The 15974-nt window shown below is 35.0% G+C and overlaps 1 protein-coding gene across 1 annotated transcript in view; it reads right to left on the bottom strand.

The window, feature by feature from the left end:
• Positions 1-513: 513 nt before the first annotated feature.
• Positions 514-15974, bottom strand: part of LOC111892177 (probable purine permease 10) — a 30149-nt gene continuing 14688 nt past the window's right edge. Inside the window, exons 2-3 of the mRNA XM_023888252.3 lie at positions 1944-2540; positions 514-1191 (exon numbers count right to left, since the gene is read on the bottom strand). Coding sequence (XP_023744020.1) covers positions 674-1191; positions 1944-2540 — 1115 coding nt within the window. The 3' untranslated portion in view covers positions 514-673. The remainder of the gene's footprint in view (positions 1192-1943; positions 2541-15974) is intronic.

The raw sequence follows: 15974 nt of genomic DNA, 5'->3' as shown, positions 1-15974 counted from the left end.
ATCCAAAAAAATTATTATAAGAGTTTTTATTTCAACCCAAAGATTTTTCAATTTAATTATAAATTTAAAAGCTTCGTTATACAAGTTTTTGTGTAATATTTTGTTCATTTACATGTGTTTTTTACTATCAGATAAGTTTGTGGAAACGACTTCATTATATAGGAAATATTTATATATTCTTGATTTCTTGATTCGATGCTTATATAGCACAAAAAACATATTGAAAAAAATTTCTTAGGTTGGGTGTTATATTTATCTTTCACCTTTCAACCTTTTTAGGTCACCTTCCAACTAGAACTAGTAAATATCGAAACACGAGAGTCTATGGGGTAGGTTCATCTGAGCTTGTGCTTAAGGAAAACCAACCTTCTTATGTTAATGCCTATGATATATATTGTTACGTTACACGTAAATCTCATAATTATGTTAAGTTGCATGAAAATCCAACAAAATAATCAATTGTCAAATTTGAGAATGTAGCATCAATGAAAATGTAGCGTCAAAATCATAATATCGTCAAAAATATAAATACATAACAAATGGTAGTATCAATACAATACACATAATAGACCTCAGATCTTCACTTATAAAACAAAAATCGACTTACAACTTTCTGTATATATATTGTCATTTGATGGAAATTCAAAGAATACAAAGTCTCTAACCATTACATTTATTGACTAGTCATTCTTGTTTCTATAAGATTAACTTCACGATCAAGATTAACAAATCTAGAATTTTCTTTTTCCTTCAAGTCATCAAGATAATGTTGATAGATATAAGAGACAAACCCCCAAATAGCTAACAACATGGAGACTGCCTTCACCCCATTCATCTTTTCATCAAAAAACATGACTGCCAAAATGGGCACAATTGGGATACCTAAAGTACTAATAACATTTGAAAAAAGAGATGAAACCTCAAAGATCAAGCCAATATAACCAACCGTGAAAACTTGCCATGAGACAGCTGTTCCTACAAGATTTATTATATACGAAGCCTGTCCAGACTCAAAATTCCACATTTCCTCCTTTATATCCTTCCATTCACCACTAGCAAATAGTCCCATGAGAATTACAATAGTTGCTATCAAGCTTTGATACACGGTTATATCAAATACCACCTTGTAGCTTGTAGATTTCAATATCTTTTGAAGTGCGAGTTGTGTTATTGAAAGCATCAAACCCCACCCTACACAATCAAAACATAATTTTTATATTGAGCTGCATGTCACCACAATCAAGGTTGAAGCATGTGAGATTCGAACATGGGTCAACTCCATTTTGGATACTTAATTCCCAAGTCATCACCACAAATCACTATACCATCTTTATTAATGGTTAGGTTCATGGTTATATATGCAAAATTTATTAAATATATAGTAACCAGGTTTTAACCTATTACAATCTAAATACATAATCTTTTCAATGAGAACATTAAATAACTTTTATCTTTGTATCATCATTGTGAAATTGTTTATCATTTGGTTTACATGTTAATGAAGATTCATATTTTATATGGTGATGATATGGCTTAAGTTGTTGCTATATATGTGGACATATTGTGCAAGACTAATGAAAAACTTTCATTTCATAATTTTCATCTTTTTTGAGATTCATAAGTTATTCTGATGTTTAGAATGTTGTGAAATGTTTCTAGTGAGGTTAGTGATATTTTTCCTTAAAATTCTATTGTCTTCAAGTAGTTACTCTTTTATAAAATTGTTTTAGTAAGTTTTTCATGACATATGTCCAAAATAAACAAGTTGAAGAAACGTCATTTCTACACCATTACTACAGGAAACAAAAATATGAAAATTCAAAAAAATGTACCAAATGTTATATAAAACTCCACAAGAATATAATTTGATAGGTTAAACTTTTTCTAAAATATGTCTATTGTTCAATTATCATCTCTTATTAATGGTTTAAGGAAGATGTTACCTGCAGAGGCAGCGATTGTGCATACAAAACCAATGATATACTTGCTTCTTGATATTTTCCCGGTCTCTTTAGAATCACTCTGAAACACAAGTAGCATAGACGAAAAACTAAGAAGAACAAGCGAATTAGCTATGAACGGAGTGAACTTCTGTCCATTAAGGAAGTATGAAAACAAGGCATTGAAAGCGAGTTGACTCGTACAGATCAACGAATACGTGGAAACTGGCAAAAAATTGAGTCCAAAAGAATACAACATACAATTTCCAGCCAAGAATATACCAAGAGTTGTATACAGAATCACAAGGGTAGTCCAAGAAGATTTTCCAGTGACTTGGTGGTGATGTTCCAGTGGTGTTTTTGAAGGTGAAAATAGGAAGATAAAAGGTAACATAAGTGGAAATCCAACAGTTTGAACAAGTGTTGCCATCCATTTACTATTTCCACCATTGATGAAGTAAAGTCTTCCCAACATTGTTGCGGCTGATTGACCGGAGAGTACAAACATGGTGAACACTACTATCTGTATCCACCACTTGTACTGTAGAAACCTTGAGGAACCTCTTCCACCATCTAATTGATTTTCTTGTGATGTATAAACTATAATGATTAAGTAGAAAGAGTTTAATTAGATGTAGAATCACAAAATGAAACATGTTCATGGTAATTTAACCGTTAATGCAAAATCTACATGGCCATTTCTAATTATATATAATTGTTTCATAGATGTGTATCACACCCAACATAGGAAAATAGATTAACTCATACTTGAACTTCACAAACGAGGTTTAGGATAATCATTATCCTTACATGATAGTCCTTGAGTAGATTCGGATGTCAAGAATATACGGTATATTTAGATGTTGATATTTATTAATTTTCATGTTATTATATGAGGAACATTTTATTATAATATTGTTTAATAATGAAAAGTTGATTACTTTTATCAATCATTTAAAATTATTATTATTAAAGTTTTTTCTTTCAACAACATTGTATTATATTTTCTAATTATAATATTTGAAATAAAGTAATAAAGCATAATAATAATTTTATTTTTATAACTATATGTATTGTAATTTTATCATATTTAATATATTAAAATTATCATGCATAATTATTGTTAATTATAACATAGATAGAGTAAATTATATAAATGGTCATTGTAGTTTAGGATAATAAGTATGGTTAGTTCTTAACTTTTTTCAATCAAAAGCTAGCATAAAATGGTCATTGTTGTTAAGATAATGTATATGGTTAGTTCTTAACCTTTTTTTTTCACTAAGAAGCTCCTTGTAGTATTTTTTTTTGTTTGTTGCAATTTGGATTTCAGCTATACATCATACATGATAGGATTATTTTACCCTAACGATGTATTTTACATTTTAATTATTTTGTTATTAATATATATATATACACACAAAAAAACACACACTATCTGTTTCCTCTATTCTCCATAGTCACTAGACATGTCTCTTTCTCTCGATTATCTCTCTCTTCTTCACCCCATAATCTATCAGCGTTTTTAGCCGCTAACGATTTCTCTGGTCAACATATCCACTACTTTTGCAGATCCAATCACGTCTCACCAACACCCTAACACTTGTCTCTCATATATATCTTGCATGAGAAGCTTACTATCACCATACATTTAATGACTTATATCTTTTTTAACACACTTATAATGGGGTAAAGTGATATCTTATGCATCGCGACAGTTGAAGCCCCATGAGTTGAACTATCAGACCCATGATTTATAGTTAGTAGCTATCATTCAATCCTTAAAGATATGTAGGCATAATTTGTAAAAGACAAAATGCCAACTATAATTTCCTCAAAACATTTTACAATATCTACTTACCTTAAAAGAATTAAATATAAGACAATATCTACTTACCTAAAAAGAACTAAATATGAGGTAGGGATAGTGGATGTAACTACATAAATATTGTGATTGTGAAATTACATATCATACTAGGAAGGATAACATAGTGGTGGATGATTTGAGTAGAAAAGAAATAAAGTAAAAGAGGTAGGTTAAGGCCCTAGAATTTGAAGTAATATCATCCATTGTTTAAGTGTTAAAAGTGGCACAAAAAATGCAAGAAAAAGTGAAAAACCTAAGGAAAGCAAAAATTAGGGAAAATTGTAATTTTTGAAAAGGAATCACATTAATTAAAAACATTAAGGGCCGGATAGAGGTGGCTATTACTAGGGACATAAGAAAGATTCTACTTGATGAGGCGTATGAGTATGGATACTAAATACACCCCCGACAACAAGAATGTAGATGGATTTGAAACCATATTACAAATGCCCGACAATAAAAGTTGACATTGTGAAGTACAAAAGTTATTGTTTGACTTTCTCCTTTGTCAAAATCAAGAATCAATAGCTTTATTGTAATAAAGAACCACTTGAAGTGATGGAATGGAAATGGGAAAAATAACCATGGATTTTCTGACAAAACTTACAAAAACTAAGAAGGGATATGAAATGATTTGGTTGTTATGGGCAGGTTAACCAAGAGTGTGCATCCCCTTCGACAAGAGAAGCATGGCCCATGGAAACGTTTGTGAAACTATATGTAAAAAAAGTAGCGTAGAGACAAGGTGTACCCTTGTCCATTGTGTCAAACATATATAGTCATTTCACTTTAAACTTTTGGAGGAGTATGGAAGAGGAATTAGGGAAATATTTGTGTTTGAGTACTTCTTACCATCCTCAAACGAAAATTCAAAGTGAAGGAAGAATTCAGAGTTTAGAGGACATGTTGAGTTCTTGTTTGTTGGAAATTTAGGAAGCTGGACTAAGCGTGTCCCATTGATTGGATTCTCTTACAACAAAGACAACTAGAAGTCAATGATTAACAAGCTTGCGAGAAAGTATTGATGGGGTCTAACTTGATTCATGTGACAAGTAAGAAGGTAAAATGTTAGCAGTTCAGATTCAACAAAATAATTATGTGAGCATTAAAAGTCACCTGATGAAATTTGAAGTACGTGATCAACTATTATTGAAGGTATCACCATGGAGCGAATGGATCCGTTTTGAAACAAGGAGAAGTTGAATCTACTATATATCGGATTGTTGAATGTGTTAGAGAGAGTTAGGGAACAAGATTATTGTTTGGAGTTATTTCAAGAGCAAGATATGATTCATAATACATTCCATGTGTGCTATATTACAAAATGGTTGGGTAATAAGGGGGGTTTATAAATATTAGAGGAAATACAAAATTCAGAATAAATGTGTAATTGAGGAACATTAAGAGATTGTGGATAGAAAAGTAAAGATGCTAAGAATAAAGATGATTCACTTGATATAGTTAAATAGATAAACTCATTAGGACTTAACCTCACATCGAAGACTGAATTGGCGATGAAGAAAAGATAGATATGCCTCTTTTTTATCCAACGATTTCGATGACAAAAATATCCTAAGGGGGAGGTAATTATAACTTCGTGTTTTAGGGGTTAGTCCAAACTTTATTTAAGCATATAGAAATAATTAATAAAAACAATTAGATAATAAATTTTAATAATTTTAATCATATTATTGATAAATAAAAAATAATATAAGAGTGTGAACGTTGAGTAAAAATGTAGAGGAAGGAACCAAAACTATCAAATATTCATACTTGAAGGGCATATTTGACTAAGTCTTGATCATATTGTCATGAATATGAAGATATGGAACAAATTTGTTAAAATAATAAGTTTCATTAAAAAGAATTGGTCAAATAGTGTCTATTTTAGAAAATATAAAACATAAGGCTCCATTGTGAAATATATATTGATTGTAGTTAGCCTAGTTAAGGACAATCCGTCCATTTAGGAAGAGAAACAAAACTTGGTGTAAGGAATTCTCCCATAGATGAATTATCATGCTTCAATGGCGATCTAAAGTGAACTTGTTAAAGAATAAGCTAGGGTTTGAAGATAAGATTCCATCATAAAGATTAAAAGGTAGAAATTATTCTTTTTCTAGCTAAATCTTGATCTAAGGTCTAGATTTGACTCCAGATCCAAAAAGAGGTCATTATATGATATCAATAGTCGAATATAGTGTTATTTCTTGCATTTGAACTATAAACCACATGGAATCTTTTAACATCCATGTTTCCAGGTATTTCATCTATGGCTTAAAATAAAAAAATAAGAAAAAAACCTTGCAATTTAAGTCATTACGCGGGGCGTACCCTATAGGTACGCTGAGTGTAAATAATTCAAGAGGGATGTGGGTTCATCGAGTACGTCGAGCGTACATGATGAGTATGAAGGGCGTACTCATGTAGATTTTAATACTAAATTTTAGGGTTGAGCTCCTATTTAAAGGACCTTAAGTCGTTTAAGCCTCCTTTATCACCAACCTCTACCCCTAGAGCTTAAAGATCGAAACCCTAGTTCCGTAGAGAAATTTTTTAGCATTTTTGGTGTGTTTTACTGTATCTTAAAGAAGGAGAAGGTTGAGCTTGAGGAGTTGTTGAAGCCAAGTTTGTAGATCCAGAGTCTCTATTGCATTTCTTAGCTTCAAGAGGTATAAACTTCGAATCTTGCTCATTTATATGATAAATCTCATTAGATCCTTGTTTTTCTTAATCTTTTGTCGCATAACTTTGTGTCTTGTGAGGATAAGTTACTCCAGACCTTGGTTCTTCCATGCAAAGGATTTTGGTCATTAAGTGAGGTTAGAAAGTTAGGGTTTAACTTAGAGCTTCTTATGGCCATACATGGGCATAAAGTCATCAACTTTATCAATCAAAACGTTCTTTAAGACTAGATCTAAGCCACTAATGACTTATCTTTACGAATTAAGAGCTTAATATGGGAAGCACTTATCAACCCATTACTCGGAATGTAATCTGAGCTACGCCCAACGTAGCTCATGAATGGCCCATCCTTCGTGAGTGAACACTATGACCAACATAGAGATGGTAGTACGGAGCACTTAAATCCCTTGAATTGACTATTGAATTTTCTTGACCAGTTGACTTTGGGTCAATTCTAAAGGGCTAGGGACTTGGAAGGGAAAAATGGTCTTTTGCCCAAATAAGATCTTACTATGGTATTTGGACTTGCATTCTTGGGGAATTTTCTTGATTACTAATTTAGGGTTGGTGTGGATATATTTAGTAGGAGAGACTTCAACACCAATAGCCCGATAAAGTAATATATGTTCATTGGTCAGTTGAGGTGAGTCTCTCCACTGTACTTGTGGGTTGAAGGCAACAATGTCAGCCCACTACATTATATTGTAGAATTATCTTCATGACATTTGATGATATGTTTGTATGTGCTTATTGTCTTTGTGATTCTTGCTAGTAATATTTTATGTTTAGCTGTAGGGTGAAATAAACCCAGTACCGACTGAAAGATACCGAAGGATTTGAAATAGACTCAGGGGGTGAAATAGACCCAATAGCAGTTGAAAGATACCGAAGGAATTAACATAGACTCAGGGGGTGAAATAGACCCGGTTCCAGTTGAAAGATACCGAAAGAGTTAAAATAGACTCAGGGCAAAAACAGACCCAGTTTAGTTCCTAGATAATATGTATGTTTTGTATGTGGTATTTTGGGGGAAAGTCGTGAAACTTTGTGCTTAAAGTTTTGTGTTTATGGTATCATGTACATCCGGTTCGAAAGGGAAGGGTCTGCCATGATCGCACTGCATCCACCAGTAGTCTGCATTTTTATGATTTGATTTGTACTTTGATGATTATTTTATAAATTATAACATTTTGATGGATTTGGAATGAATTAGTTATGGTTTTGCTAGTTTTAAAAATAAATTTTTTATATGGTATTTTTGGGACGTTACAAGTTGGTATGAGAGCCTTGGTTTGAGGGATTCGTGCAAACTCTCGGGTGTGTCTAAACTCAAAAGAAGGAATTGGTAATCTTTTGGAAAAAAAATGAATTTTATAAATATATTTTTATAAAGAAAAGTGGTGTGATGCGTGCATTTAGCCGAGCTCAAGTAAATATTTCCCCAAAATACCCATACATGTTATTGTTACAAGTATATGTATATGTGTATAGCATGCTAGTTAAGGGATATGGATATTCTCAGAATCGCATGGTAGGATGATAGGAGAGATGTGTTTGTATGTCAGTTACAAAGGATTAGATGGAGTGGCCTAATTAGGTAGTGCACTGGTTTAGACCTCAATGCTCGAATGACACTTACTTTGTGCTTTTAGGGACTCCACTGGTGTCAGCTAATTACTAAGCAAAGATGTTAGATAGAGTGGCCTGATTAGGTATGTAACGCCCGCAGATCCGGGCTAGTCAATTTAGAGGCAATAGGGGTCGAAAACGACTTTTTGACAAAAATATTATTTAGAATAAATAATCTTAACTAATTTGTAGAATATGTCACAAGGTTTCCGTACATATAAAGAACGCTGAAATCCGAGTTATAACGAAGAAGTTATGACCCGTCGAAGTTTCGCGTCGGAACCGGCACGGCGCCGGGAAGCGTAAATAGTAAATTTATGATATATAGAGATTTAGACTTAGCGCTCTAAACAAAAGTCGTAGAATATGTTAAACTAAGAACATCGATAAAAAGAACGCCCAAATCTGACTTCGTATGAAGAAGTTATGATTTTTCGAAGTTTCGGATTAGCGGTGTACAGCCCGAAATTCGAATTTTAGATCGATTGATTTTTAGCCGACACAACCTAAACAAGAATCGAAGATCTCGTTATTAGTAGCGTAACGATAAAAATACAGACGAAAATGGACATCGAATAAAGAAGTTATGAGATTTTAACGGACCAATCCTGTCCTGGCCTGTTAAAAATATAACTTTAAAAATAAAGTCAAAATTAACCAACGGAGTCTAAACGAAAGTTGTAGAGTATGTCTCCACCTACGCGTGGATATAAATAACGTCAAAAACGGAGTTCGTATGAGCGAGTTACAAATTATAGTAGTATATTTACGTATTAAAATAAAGTATAAATCATGTATACGTACACATATATATACATATGTATATATCATTAGAAAGGTATCGACGATGCGATTATTATAAAACTAATGTTGAGTTCTTTCGACATTAGTTTAGTACAAAGATCATTAAATCCATTTAAAATAGTATTATAGAGGGGTGTTTAGTTGTTTATATAACTAAAAGGTCATTAAGTAATTATGGAGGGTAGTTTTTGAAAATTCAATTAGTATAAATAAGAGCCTTGGGCTCTCATATTTCTTGCACCATTCTCTTGATTCAAGAGTCTTTCTCTCCTTATCCCCCGAGCATTTCGGTCCCTCGTGATTCGACTTCTCTTTCTGTAGTTTTAGTATAGTAAGGTGAGCGCTGAAGCGCTGCACGAATCTTTCTTAGAAAGATTCAGCGACGAAGTTCTGCCCCTGCAGAGCCCGACTCCTAGCTAAAATCCCCTTGAAAGTAAGTTATGTTTACCCTATTTTAAATATAGTTTATATTTAAAATTAGTATTGTTATTATAAATTTATAATAAATATTTGGGCTATTATTATGACTTATATAAGTGTCGTTATAATATCTTTTAACTACTCGCGGTACGGGGAATCTGGTTTAAAGGGCCGCATAGGGTTGTTGGATTTCAGAAGTGCTATACGCCAAAATGGTCCTGCCCTCCGGTGTTTTATGTCTGGCCCCTGTCTATACATAGTAGTTGGAAAGTATTGTTTAAACGCTTATATAATAATAATAATAATAATAATAAGACTAATAATTAGTCACGGTAATATTAGACTAAAATCTAGTGGTGATAATACTAGGTTTCGTCAAAGGAAATTATTTTAAAGTAAACGAAGCGCTGTCCGAGTACCGAGTCACCACCTTCTCAGGTGAGTGCATAGTTACTTTCAGCTTACACATAGATATGAAGTATTTTATATAAATTACGTGCTGTGTGTGTATATTATCTGTATACTTGCTATCTATGCTGGATGAACGTTTTATACATGTTTTCAATGATTTAAACTGTATATGTATTTTATATCTACAAAATGTGTTGGGTAAAACATGGGTAGATGTATTAGTTGTTGTGTGATAAAATGAAATAATGAGATGCCTCGTTATAGATGTTCTTGATGATCTAGTCATCTAGCGGAGTGTAGATGACGACCACGGACTATTCTAGACAGTCCAGTGGAACACTAACAGGCTCGCAACCTGTAGGTGTTTATTCGAACTTTGTGTTTAACCGAACTGTGTGTTTATTCGAACTGTGTGTTTATTCGAACTGTGTGAACTGTGTGCTCACCAGATATACTCCATCCCAATGATAGTCCTTTGACTAGGTCCCTTGTGTTAGATGTTTTAGGGACGTAATGTGAGGATAACGGGAATGGGTAATTGGGTTGATTGTTTGATGTTTAAAAATAATAATTATATTATTGTGGGTTGAAAACCCTATGTGCTCACCAGGTTTCCCAACCTGACCCACTCAGTTTATTTTTATCACAGGTGTTGATATGAAGTCACAATACACTGAGAGAATTAAAGAGATGTAGATCACTAGTGTAAATAATTGTAAGTTCTGTTTATGCTTATGTTTCTGTATTAACGATGACATCCCAAACGTTTTAAAATGAAATAAATACGTTTCATCGAAAATGTTTTAATAACGTATTTACCATGTTTTTCTGGGAACAAATTCCGCAACATTTTTATAAAATGAAGTACTCTGATTTTTATAAAGCATAAACAAAATCGGTCTTTTCTGGCCGTGAAAATGGGGATGTCACAGTTGGTATCAGAGCATTAGTTTAAGCGAACTAGGAATATGGATTTATTTCTAGACTTAAACTTAGAATGCTAAGCGATGATTGTGAGGTGTGAGCACTAGCTTATTTTAAGAATTGTGCCTAAAATGCTTTTATGTGCTAAATACTTGTGCCTGATATGCTGTTAGTTGTTCGGATCTATGGTCTGTTGCCGACCGGATCTGGAAACCTTATGTGTTTAGGATTCTAAACGTACGACTACGATATTAGAACTAGCATATAAACGTTTCGGAGTGATAAGGATGATTTAACCGTCAATACTAAGTAAAGATCTGGATTCACCTTATTCGGTGTATAGATCAAGATGGCAAGAACCCGTAGTGGAAACGTGAATGCAAATGGGAACGGACACCAACCTCCCGTGATCGAGCAAATACCAGTTGTGGAAGCCGCTGCCGGACCAATAACGATGGCCGGAGTGCAAGCGATGATCCAGGCAATGTTGGATCGTCAAATGGAGGAAACTAGACGTTTGCTCCAGCAAAATCGTGAGGAAGCCACTATTCAGATCGAACAGCCCGAGTTGAACGAAGGGCAGACTGAGGAAGGAAACTACAGTGGGACTGTTGGTCAAGTCAACCCACCAATAGTTCGACAAAACAACCAAGATGACAAAGTCGAGAGGAATGGATGCAAGTACAAGGATTTTCTGACTTGCAAGCCATCGACTTTCACTGGAAAGGAGGATCCGATCGGGGTCATGGATTGGATCTCGGAGATGGAGTTAGCCTTCATGACATGCGGTTGCAGAGGGAAGCTACAGACCACATTTGCAGTGCGTCAGTTTCGAGGAAGTGTTGTACGTTGGTGGAATACCTTGGGGAAGACTCTGAGCCCTAATGAGCCCCTGCAACTGACATGGGCAGAATTTTTGGTGCAATTCAAACGAAAGTACTGCTCAGCTCAAAACCTGCTTGAGCTAGAGAACCAGTTTCTAACCCTGAAGAAGGGAAGCATGTCAATCGATGAATACACGAACAACTTCACAGAAAAGATGGAGTTTGCCTTGCGTCTTGTTCCGGATGAGCTGACGAAAATTGACAAGTACGCAAAGGGACTTCCATGGGAGTACGCGGTGCCAGTGCGTCAGGCTCCTACTCTGGAGGCAGCTATCTGGGCTGCCAAGTCTGTGGAAGATATGATTAAGGGAAGAGCTGCCAACAAGATTGAGGTTGGCGAAAAGAGGAAGTTTGAGGAATCTACGAGGCCCAATAAGAAGATCAAGTGTGGTTCAAAGGAGTCTAGCGGAGGAGGAAACAAAGTGAAATGGTGCGAGAAGTGCAAAAAGAATCACTTTGGGAAATGTTGCGAAGAAGTGACTTGCTACAAGTGTGGGAAGACCGGACATTACGCCAACGAGTGCAAAAGGGTGTGTTATGAATGCCGTGAAGAAGGGCATGTTGCTAAGGATTGCCCGAAAAAGAAAGAGGCGGAAAAACCAAACATTCCGCCAAAACCGAAGGCAAGAGCATTCCATATGATCCTAGACGAAGCAGATGACAATGCGAGGATTCAGGAATGACGGCTTGACATCCAAGGATCGAGTTATAATGTAGCCATAGAATCATATGATTTAGCCTGTTAGAGGCATAGTCTAGGGTGAACTTGAACACCTATGTAATCGTTTCAAGAAATAATATGAAACCTTTGTTTTGTTATCTGATGTGTTAAGTTGTTTTTTTTCGTGTATGGTGACTTGGAGAGACTGCGGGACAATACTTGGGACGAGTATGAGTAGGTGTGAATGGTAGTAGAGGCCTATACTACCGGAAGCATAGGACTCACACTTGGATCAGGGAAAGTCACAAGGTTACCAAGAAGCTAGTAACTGATTCTGTTTTTTTTTCAAGTATGTCATTACCATCGTTTCGATAATGACTAAAAAGATTGTTGATTTCCGACCCTAGTGGTCATACCGAATTGAGTCTGACTACGATGAGTATGTTGCGTGGTTCAGAGAACCAAGTTTGATGTAGCGTCCGACTTAAACCAAACGATTGAAATCAAAGCAATCAATAGAAGTATCGCGTTCGTTGTTAAAGAAGTTGGTAGCCAGAAACGCTACATGTTAAAGTGTGATTATATCACATTAGAACATGAAGGAAGGCATAGTCTATTTTAGAATTTAACTCTAAGAGACCTAAGTCTAAATGTGTATCACATGATGATAGGTCATAATTTGAAGTCTAGCCCGAGGTAGAGAGCAGGTGCACGATCGAGTACTGCTTACAATCAATGAGTCTAAGAGATAGACTTGAAGGAATATAGAAGTTATAATTATTAACTAGGATGAAAAGATGACGTATGGAGTCATTATACGAGCCCTGTTTCGTTGATGATTCCGGGACGTCATCATCCTAAGGGGGAGATAATTGTAACACCCGCAGATCCGGGCTACTCAATTTAGAGGCAATAGGGGTCGAAAACGACTTTTTGACAAAAATATTATTTAGAATAAATAATCTTAACCAATTTGTAGAATATGTCACAAGGTTTCCGTACATATAAAGAACGCTGAAATCCGAGTTATAACGAAGAAGTTATGACCCGTCGAAGTTTCGCGTCGGAACCGGCACGGCGCTGGGAAGCGTAAATAGTAAATTTATGATATATAGAGATTTAGCCTTAGCGCTCTAAACAAAAGTCGTAGAATATGTTAAACTAAGAACATCGATAAAAAGAACGCCCAAATCTGACTTCGTATGAAGAAGTTATGATTTTTCGAAGTTTCGGATTAGCGGTGTACAACCCGAAATTCGAATTTTAGATCGATTGATTTTTAGCCGACACAACCTAAACAAGAATCGAAGATCTCGTTATTAGTAGCGTAACGATAAAAATACAGACGAAAATGGACATCGAATAAAGAAGTTATGAGATTTTAACGGACCAATCCTGTCCTGGCCTGTTAAAAATATAACTTTAAAAATAAAGTCAAAATTAACCAACGGAGTCTAAACGAAAGTTGTAGAGTATGTCTCCACCTACGCGTGGATATAAATAACGTCAAAAACGGAGTTCGTATGAGCGAGTTACAAATTATAGTAGTATATTTACGTATTAAAATAAAGTATAAATCATGTATACGTACACATATATATACATATGTATATATCATTAGAAAGGTATCGACGATGCGATTATTATAAAACTAATGTTGAGTTCTTTCGACATTAGTTTAGTACAAAGATCATTAAATCCATTTAAAATAGTATTATAGAGGGGTGTTTAGTTGTTTATATAACTAAAAGGTCATTAAGTAATTATGGAGGGTAGTTTTTGAAAATTCAATTAGTATAAATAAGAGCCTTGGGCTCTCATATTTCTTGCACCATTCTCTTGATTCAAGAGTCTTTCTCTCCTTATCCCCCGAGCATTTCGGTCCCTCGTGATTCGACTTCTCTTTCTGTAGTTTTAGTATAGTAAGGTGAGCGCTGAAGCGCTGCACGAATCTTTCTTAGAAAGATTCAGCGACGAAGTTCTGCCCCTGCAGAGCCCGACTCCTAGCTAAAATCCCCTTGAAAGTAAGTTATGTTTACCCTATTTTAAATATAGTTTATATTTAAAATTAGTATTGTTATTATAAATTTATAATAAATATTTGGGCTATTATTATGACTTATATAAGTGTCGTTATAATATCTTTTAACTACTCGCGGTACGGGGAATCTGGTTTAAAGGGCCGCATAGGGTTGTTGGATTTCAGAAGTGCTATACGCCAAAATGGTCCTGCCCTCCGGTGTTTTATGTCTGGCCCCTGTCTATACATAGTAGTTGGAAAGTATTGTTTAAACGCTTATATAATAATAATAATAATAATAATAAGACTAATAATTAGTCACGGTAATATTAGACTAAAATCTAGTGGTGATAATACTAGGTTTCGTCAAAGGAAATTATTTTAAAGTAAACGAAGCGCTGTCCGAGTACCGAGTCACCACCTTCTCAGGTGAGTGCATAGTTACTTTCAGCTTACACATAGATATGAAGTATTTTATATAAATTACGTGCTGTGTGTGTATATTATCTGTATACTTGCTATCTATGCTGGATGAACGTTTTATACATGTTTTCAATGATTTAAACTGTATATGTATTTTATATCTACAAAATGTGTTGGGTAAAACATGGGTAGATGTATTAGTTGTTGTGTGATAAAATGAAATAATGAGATGCCTCGTTATAGATGTTCTTGATGATCTAGTCATCTAGCGGAGTGTAGATGACGACCACGGACTATTCTAGACAGTCCAGTGGAACACTAACAGGCTCGCAACCTGTAGGTGTTTATTCGAACTTTGTGTTTAACCGAACTGTGTGTTTATTCGAACTGTGTGTTTATTCGAACTGTGTGAACTGTGTGCTCACCAGATATACTCCATCCCAATGATAGTCCTTTGACTAGGTCCCTTGTGTTAGATGTTTTAGGGACGTAATGTGAGGATAACGGGAATGGGTAATTGGGTTGATTGTTTGATGTTTAAAAATAATAATTATATTATTGTGGGTTGAAAACCCTATGTGCTCACCAGGTTTCCCAACCTGACCCACTCAGTTTATTTTTATCACAGGTGTTGATATGAAGTCACAATACACTGAGAGAATTAAAGAGATGTAGATCACTAGTGTAAATAATTGTAAGTTCTGTTTATGCTTATGTTTCTGTATTAACGATGACATCCCAAACGTTTTAAAATGAAATAAATACGTTTCATCGAAAATGTTTTAATAACGTATTTACCATGTTTTTCTGGGAACAAATTCCGCAACATTTTTATAAAATGAAGTACTCTGATTTTTATAAAGCATAAACAAAATCGGTCTTTTCTGGCCGTGAAAATGGGGATGTCACAAGGTAGTGCATAGTTATATGAGCCTCTAGAACTGCATGTTAATATATATTTTGAGATGATCAAGAAAGGCATCATTGAGTTGATAGAGGAGCGTTTCCTGGCCTTTAGTGCCGAGTTAGCTACTGGACCGTACGAAGCCCGCACTCTCTCCGATAATGATTTCAGGGGATGTGGGGTATTAGAGTTTGTTGGGGGTAAAGTAACCCATTGTCGCTAGGCGATGGATAGCAGACATGGAGTTTGGCCAGATGAGTAGCATATGCCCCGAGGGGTCTAAGGTGAGGTTCGTTGCAGGTTGTCTGAGGAAGCGAGCCGAGGACTAGTGGGAAGACGTTGGATATGCACTAGGAGCACCAACTATTAAGGCCATGACTTTGTAACCCAGTTTCAAGTAGA

The sequence above is a fragment of the Lactuca sativa genome, chromosome 1, assembly GCF_002870075.4.
Source record: "Lactuca sativa cultivar Salinas chromosome 1, Lsat_Salinas_v11, whole genome shotgun sequence".
Taxonomy (NCBI): Eukaryota; Viridiplantae; Streptophyta; class Magnoliopsida; order Asterales; family Asteraceae; genus Lactuca; species Lactuca sativa.
Note: the sequence above shows the minus strand (reverse complement) of the source record. Positions and strands in the feature narration are given on the sequence as shown.